General features: G+C 41.0%; 1 protein-coding gene across 1 annotated transcript; it reads right to left on the bottom strand.

The window, feature by feature from the left end:
• Positions 1 to 2,011: 2,011 nt before the first annotated feature.
• On the bottom strand, positions 2,012 to 2,926 carry LOC147450213 (uncharacterized). The gene is made up of 2 exons (XM_086520434.1): positions 2,858 to 2,926; positions 2,012 to 2,719 (listed from the first exon to the last, which is right to left on the bottom strand). Exons 1-2 carry the CDS (start codon positions 2,924 to 2,926, stop codon positions 2,012 to 2,014), a joined length of 777 nt encoding a protein of 258 aa, XP_086376560.1.
• Between the last annotated feature and the right edge of the window lie 4,462 nt (positions 2,927 to 7,388).

Genomic DNA, 7,388 nt, shown 5'->3' with positions numbered 1-7,388 from the left:
GATTTTCCTCTGTATATATGGCCAGTAACAAGATCTTTTTTGGGTTCAAATAGTGAAGCCTGAAGCTGATGTTTTTTTTCCTTCAATTTTTGAAGCCTTGCAATGTGCTCGACAAGGAAAGTGTAGTGTCGGCAAGAAGGGGGAGCCGAATCATCAGCAAGAAGCAGGAATGGAAACCTGTAAAGTTACGGTGAGGATAGTGGGAGCTTCCAACTGTGCTCAGTGAACACATGATACAACAATGGTGAAGAGAGAGAGAGAGAGAGAGAGAGAGAGAGAGAGAGAGTCGACGTTTTAGCCTTGCACAAGACCACGATTGATGATTTTGTGTGACCTGAGCATTTCACACTTCTGAAATCGCCACTGCAGAGAGAGGTTCCAAGTCGAACAACCTATAGATAGTGTGTTTCTCGCACTTGAAGAGAGAGAGAGAGAGAGAGAGAGAGAGATACCATGATTGACGATTGTGTGTGACCTGAGCCTTTCACGCTTCTGAAATCGCCACTGCAGAGAGAGGTTTCGAGTCGAGCAGCCTATAGTTAGTGTGTTTCTTGCACTTGAAGAGAGAGAGACACAGAGAGAGAGAGAGAGAGAGAGAGAGAGAGAGAGAGAGAGAGAGAGAGAGAGGCGGTTCAAACAAAGAGAGAGAGAGAGAGAGAGAGAGAGAGAGAAGAAGAAGAAGAAGAAGAAGAAGAGAGTTTTAACGTCATAGGAAACTATCCCAAGAGACCTTAAAGATCTAGCCGATGAGGAAAGTTGAACTCAAGACCTATTATTCAAGAGGGAAATGGCATAACCAATCTACCACACTTAGGTGATAGAAAGGTTAAACCATTTATCTCTTTTTATTAGCGTGCGCGCGCACACACACACACACACACACACCCACACACATACACAAACGAGAAGAAGAGAGTTTTAACATTGTAGGAAACTATCCCAAGAGACCTTAAAGATCTAGCCCCAACGAGGAGAGTTGAACTTAAGACCTGTTATTCAAGAGGGAAATTGCATAACCAATCTACCACGTGCACACTTGGGTGATAGAAAGAGAGAGAGAGAGAGAGAGAGAGAGAGAGAGAGAGAGAGAGAGAGAAATAAAGAGAAAGAGAGAGAGAGAGAGAGAGACCTCAACATGCATTTTTATTATAGAAAAATAGGAAAAACACCAAAATACCTCTCAAATAGACCGAGCATTGGGCGAGAAGGGGGAAATAGGGCATATTTAACAAAAGTGACTTGATATGTGCTCTTTTGATAGGATGTGTGTCACCCATGTTGCCACAATTTGTAGTGGAATATAGCAAGAGAAACTAATAATTGGTACATCCATAAGAAAATTTAAAATGTTACCCAAGTCTGTGTGTGTGTGTGTGAGAGAGAGAGAGAGAGAGAGAGAGTGATGTGTGTCTTATGGAGATATATAAGAATAGACAATCACATGCACACACACACACACATATTTATATACACACTTAGGTACATACACACATACTCATATGTTTGAGATTGAAAAATTTTATAGAAATGACCCCTTGTAAGAGCGAACGAGACCCATTGGAGGCGAGTCGCGTAAGCTCGTAAGTTCAAAGTAGAGCCAATACGTAGTCAAATAACTCTCAAAAACTTTGAGCTCTATAGACTCTCTTTGAAATATACGAAGACTTGTCATGCTCTTTTAAAGAGAAAAGAAGATTTCTACATCATGTGTGTAATAGAAGATGTACATGATGTCTTGCAAACGAGTTCCTTAGTATTTACATGGTGGAAAACATGTACAGAAAGGATGTGATTGGTTCTCTTACCATGCTCACCTTTGGTCCAAAATTAGGGTAATCAAGAGCCTATAATTTGACGCCAATTAGAACAAATTTAGCATAAGCCTTAATCCTAGCCTCCTCAGTGAAAATTTCATGGTGTAATAATTGGGCCCTTGTAGACACAAGAATGAGGGGAACAAATTAATAGGGCCTCCAAGGTTGGCCACTTTAGAAGAGTATTTATCTTGGGCTCATGTTGCAATTAGCTGGGGCAGAAGAGTGGCAGCTACCATCTTCTGCACAAAAGCATCTCCAACTTTCTTTCTGGCCACTACTGATGATGTCGAGGACAAGACAAGCTCTGAGAGATGCTTCTTGGAAATAACCACCTTCATTCTCACCTTTCTTGCACCCACCTCCTTCTTCAATGTACTATTATGGATTAGTTTCCCCTCTCCTAGTAGTGAGCCGGAAGATAGGTTCTCTATAATTAGCCCCTCTCTTTGAGACCTCATATCCTCCCCTAAAATGCAAGAATCATGCTTCCGAGCTGCTTCCTTAGGAGAAGAGGGAGTTTGCACCAGATTTTCAGCGAAGCTTACCTTCTTTGCCAGTTTTGTTTTTGATGGACTTGGGGCTGGTGATTGAGTAGAACTAATTATGCCGTCTTCTTCTCTTTGGGCAGTAAGCACCAAATTCATGGGTTTAAAGAATCTTTGCTTCACTGAATCCAGGTTGGCAAGAGGGGGGCCGCCAGAGGAGGGATTAAAAGCAGGCTCACAGCTATGGACATGGCTAGAATATTGAAGCTCGACTGCATGACTTGGGGAAAGGGGCTCTTTCGTGAAAATGATGGAGGAGACCATCGTCGACGTCTCCTGCTCCTTTTCGCAGAAGTGATGAGAGAATGCAATGCGACCAATGGATGGCGGGCTACCATAACGGTAGCTCGGATTTTCCTTGTTTTTATTTCAAATTCCAACATTTCCAAAAAACAATTTTTATTTGCATAAAAAATCTTAACACTAATATACATTGTGAATTGCTCGAATCTTTCTTGTCAGGACCGAATATAGGACAAATGTACCATAACTCACACTCAATGCAGTTGTGCACACTTTTTCGATAGGAGAGACTTCATAGCATTCCCACTCATTCTCATTCATTTGCGCTCAAGTAACTATTCTGCTTGCATTTGACTGTATTGTGTTTGCGCTCAAAGACACTCCCTCTCTCACATATTTGATGTGCATCTTGCCATAGAAGAATCACTAATGGAGAACAGAAGACCTCGATGACCATCCATAAGCATTAAGTCTACCGAAATCTTCAACAGCTTCAATTTGGACAACGGTCGATGGCTTTCCACCACCATTACAATTGGAAGGTGAGTTCTCCTGCTGCTGCAGACGAGGAAGAGAAAGCACACAGGCAATAAGTTTGTGAGAACAGTTATAAAGGTAGGGTGAAAAACTTTCACTTGTCACAAACGGGTAAAACAATCAAATAGGTTCTCATTGAACACGCATATATGCACTCAGAGTTGCGTCTACGAACAACACCGATAGGATTTCCAACAAACCAACCAAATTGTAAGTTTTCTTACATCCACAATAGATTTTACTCTTCACTCATGTATTGTGTGTTTAACCTGCTAGTTGCAGATATTTATCCTTTCGACAAAGAAGAGTGGCAGCCGGTGGATTGCATGATTGGAATTTTGTTACCATATACATGTGGTAGTGATGTGTGTGAACACACTAGGACCGCCGGGGTATTTTTTCCCTCTTTAGGAGGTTTTTTTCCCCGAGCATTGTATATACGCCCATCACTCTAGGGCTATCTAACTTTCCATTGCATACTAAGTAACACACTCTCTGTTGTGTGCCTTGATCTTCTCTGCAATCCTAATTCCAACAATTGGTATCAGAGCAGGTTACGTCCTCCCGGGCTTAGTCGCCAGCTGCTCCAGTGCATGCTTGGTCACTTTCTCCAATTACAGTGAGGTTTGGCAAGCATTCACAGGTCGACAAATATTTCGGGAAAGGTCGAAGAGCTTAGTGTGCTCAGATTTCTGATTCGGGCTCATTTCGGCCTCCGTTTCAACTATAGGCAGGTCTGTACAGGCAATTTTGTCATTTTGTGTAGAATTTCTGTCAGTGCCAATTTTTGCATAATAGGTGGCTTACAGACTTCTACGGTTTGTGCTATATAGTACGTGTTGTTCTCACTCCATTTCTCCTATTTTTGGGTAGTTTTCACATCAGGTGCAGCCTTTACCATGGCTAACAACAAAACAAGTGTGTTCAAGATGTTTGCTGCCGAGGATAGGTTGGATGGGGACAACTACCCTATGTGGGCTTATATGATGCAACATGTTCTTGTGTCAAAGGGCGTCTGGAACATTGTGCAGGGCATTGATGTACGTCCAGGTTCTGAGTATGTAGACAATGTTGAGGATGTTGCAGGTCTTATTGAAAGGATTATTGGAGCTATATATGGCTCTCTACTCAACTTGGTCTCACCTATATATTTGTATCTTGTCCTCAATATGAATCAGTCTTTGGGAGCGTATATGGTGTGTCTCTTGTCTCGTCTCTCTCTCTCTCTTTCTCTCTACATCTCAACATGGTATCAGAGCAGTAACGATCATGCGCTGATTCAATTCATGGTGACAAAACAGTATGTGTATGCGATTTGCATGTAAGATTCAAAAAATTGCTAAAATTTTTATTTTTGAGCATTGATTCTTGTTAACTGTGGTTGTTTTGTGTTAAGAAGAATATGATTAGTGTTTTGTGTGACATTTATTGCTAATCAATCTAATCGTTGATTACGTTTTCTTGTTGATGACACCCTGAACTTCATCTCAATTTTTCTTGCTGTTCTGCTGAAAATTTGGAGAAAGGGGAAAAGCGCAATGGAGCTAGCGGAATAGAAATTTTATCCAAAACTTGTTCGTCTCCTCAAGCTCTTCGATTTGAGTTCTAGGTTTGCGTCAATCGGAGTTCGCAGCAGAAAGTTATGCTGTTTTTACTGCAATTGAGCTTGACGCAGCTTTCTTCGTCCTACTTCTTCGTGAAGAGTCCGCGATCGTTTTTCTTATTTTGGCGTTAGCTTTTTGCTATTCGTATTGTGGCCGTCAATCTTGCGTCTCACGCCACTCTATTTTGAGGGCTCTTTTATTATTAACGTCTCCTTTACCCTGCCCTTTTTGGGTGACGTCTCTCACATCTTTGGAAGTTCCTCGAGCATCCTTCTTACGTTTATCGTTGACAGAATGCAGTCCTCATATCTCTCTCATTCTCAATTGCGGCCTTCACCATATATGGTGTGCAAATTCTGTGATCTTATCTTATATGTCTTCTCGCAACAAGATATGGCTATGAATATTCTCATCAACGGCTTTCCTTCTGGCCAGCGTTCTGTTCCTCCTTTCCAAGGTCAAGGTTTTCCAGGCTGGAAAGCAAAGATGTTGTTAATTCTTGAAGGCGATGAACTCTCCGATGTTGTTCTTGGAAATCGTGTTTGTCCGCCTCAGCCTGCTGATACGGATAATGATAACGTGCTTATCACTGAAGGACCTATATTTGAAGATTGGAATGTTACCTATACGGATTGGCAACGACGTGATAAAGCAGCTCGTCGGTATATTCTTTGTGCTCTTACTGATTCCATTTTGCTTGATATGTACGAACTGCCTACTTCCCACGACGTATGGAAGTACCTTATTGCAAACTTTTAGAAGAAATCTGTCACAGAAATACTTTATTTGAGAGGGTTGCTTAACAAGTTACAATATGAAGTTGGTACTGCCATGACGGGACATATTGAATCTTTCAAATCTATTATTAATCAACTTGCTACTGCCGGTGATCCTGTTCCACAAAAGCAACTGATTACACTTCTCCTTGATACGGTGAAGGACTCTTCTTATTATAACATTGTTACTATTCTCTCTAATAAAGATGGTCTTGATTTCGACCAAGCCTGCATGTCTTTAATTGAATACTCTCAACGTCAAGAACGTCGTAATGCTAGTCATGATACAGCTATGATTTCACACGAGGAGACTAAGTCACAACAGATGGAACGGGCTTTTTATGCTCGAAGGCGTCCATTTCAACGAGGAAACCGCACAGGTGGCCGTCGCGGTAATATTTTCTCTCGTCTCAAATTTCCTAATAAGCAATGTTCTTACTGCAACAGAAATGGCCATACTGAAGATGATTCTTGGGCACATCAATATGATGAAGAACACAATATTACCACAAAACAACCACGTTTATCTAGAGACTCTTCTTCTTCTTCTTGTGAATATTGTGGACGATCTGATCATCCCACTCATATGTGTTATAAGCGTCGATTCGACATAGATCGGAATAGAGCATATGCTACTGAACATCAAAACAACATTGTACCAGAAACAAGCTGCGTCCTGTGTTCATTTGCTCCAGACAGAATACTTCATGTACGCGATGGATCACTTTTTATTGTCGATTCTGGTGCTACAGGAAATATGACATATCAGTCTAAGTGGCTCCATGACTATCATCCACTGCCAGTTCAACGTGTTGTTTATCTTGCCGATGATACTACTTGTCAAGTAAAGGGTATTGGAGACTTATATCTTGGTACCTTATCTTCTTCCACTCAAATTTTGCGAGGAGTATTACATGTACCAAATCTTCAACGTAATCTTCTTTGAGTTGCTAGACTTGTTGATCTTGGTCTGTTTGTTGGATTTGATCATACCAAATGCCGAATCGAGAAAGATGGACAGACTATAGCCACTGCTCCTCACAATGGTAATTTGTTTGAACTATCTCTCAACGATGCTGTAGAAAATGTTGTCACTGCTCTAGGTGATCATGATTGCAAAGTATGGCATCACCGTTTTATTCATGCTGATTTCTCAAAACTACTTGATTTTCAACGTCGTGATCTTGTTCATGGCATGGATCTTAAAGCCCATCCTCATATGGGAATTTGTGAATTTTGTGCTCTTGGGAAACACAATCGCAAACCCTTTCCTCTTTCAAATACAACTCATTCTCATGACATATTGGATCTTGTTCATACTGATATATGTGGACCTCTACCTTCTTTGAGATCACAATATCGCTACTTCATTACTTTCATTGATGATTTCTCAAGGTATACGATTGTATTTCTACTTAGATAAAAATCTGAAGCCTTATCTGTTTTCAAACAATTCCACAAGGCTGCAGAACTTCAAACTGGCCGTCGCCTTAAGAAGCTTCGTAGTGACAATGGAGGCGAATATGTTTCTCGAGAGTTTGTGAGTTACTGTGCTGACAATGGAATTCATCATGAACACACTATTCCATATTCGCCTCAACAGAAGAGTGTTGCTAAACGAAAGAATCGCACTATTCTCAATGTTGTAAGATGTATGTTGATTCCTTTTGGCTTATCTCGTGTTTTTTGGGCTGAAGCTACTTTGACAACAGTATTTATTCAGAATCATCTTCCTACTACTGCACCCTCTGGTAAGATACCCATCACAGCATGGACAAGTGACATTCCTTCTGTATCTCATTTTCGAACCTTTGGATGTATTGCGTATATTCATGTTCCCAAAGAAACACGAACAAAGCTTGATGC

The sequence above is a fragment of the Adiantum capillus-veneris genome, chromosome 9 (genome assembly GCF_014529385.1).
Source record: "Adiantum capillus-veneris isolate H3 chromosome 9, ASM1452938v2, whole genome shotgun sequence".
In the NCBI taxonomy this organism is placed as follows: Eukaryota; Viridiplantae; Streptophyta; class Polypodiopsida; order Polypodiales; family Pteridaceae; genus Adiantum; species Adiantum capillus-veneris.
The sequence above is the reverse complement of the archived record's forward strand: the minus strand, read 5'-3'. Positions and strand labels throughout refer to the sequence as shown.

Excerpts from the sequence above, each read along its gene's own strand:
- LOC147450213 (XM_086520434.1), bottom strand. The coding sequence starts at position 2,926 with ATGAATGAGAATGAGTGGGAATGCTATGAAGTCTCTCCTATCGAAAAA. Across the intron at positions 2,720-2,857 it reads TGTGCACAACTGCATTGAGT|GAAAATCCGAGCTACCGTTA; the intron begins GTGAGTTATGGT and ends AATAAAAACAAG.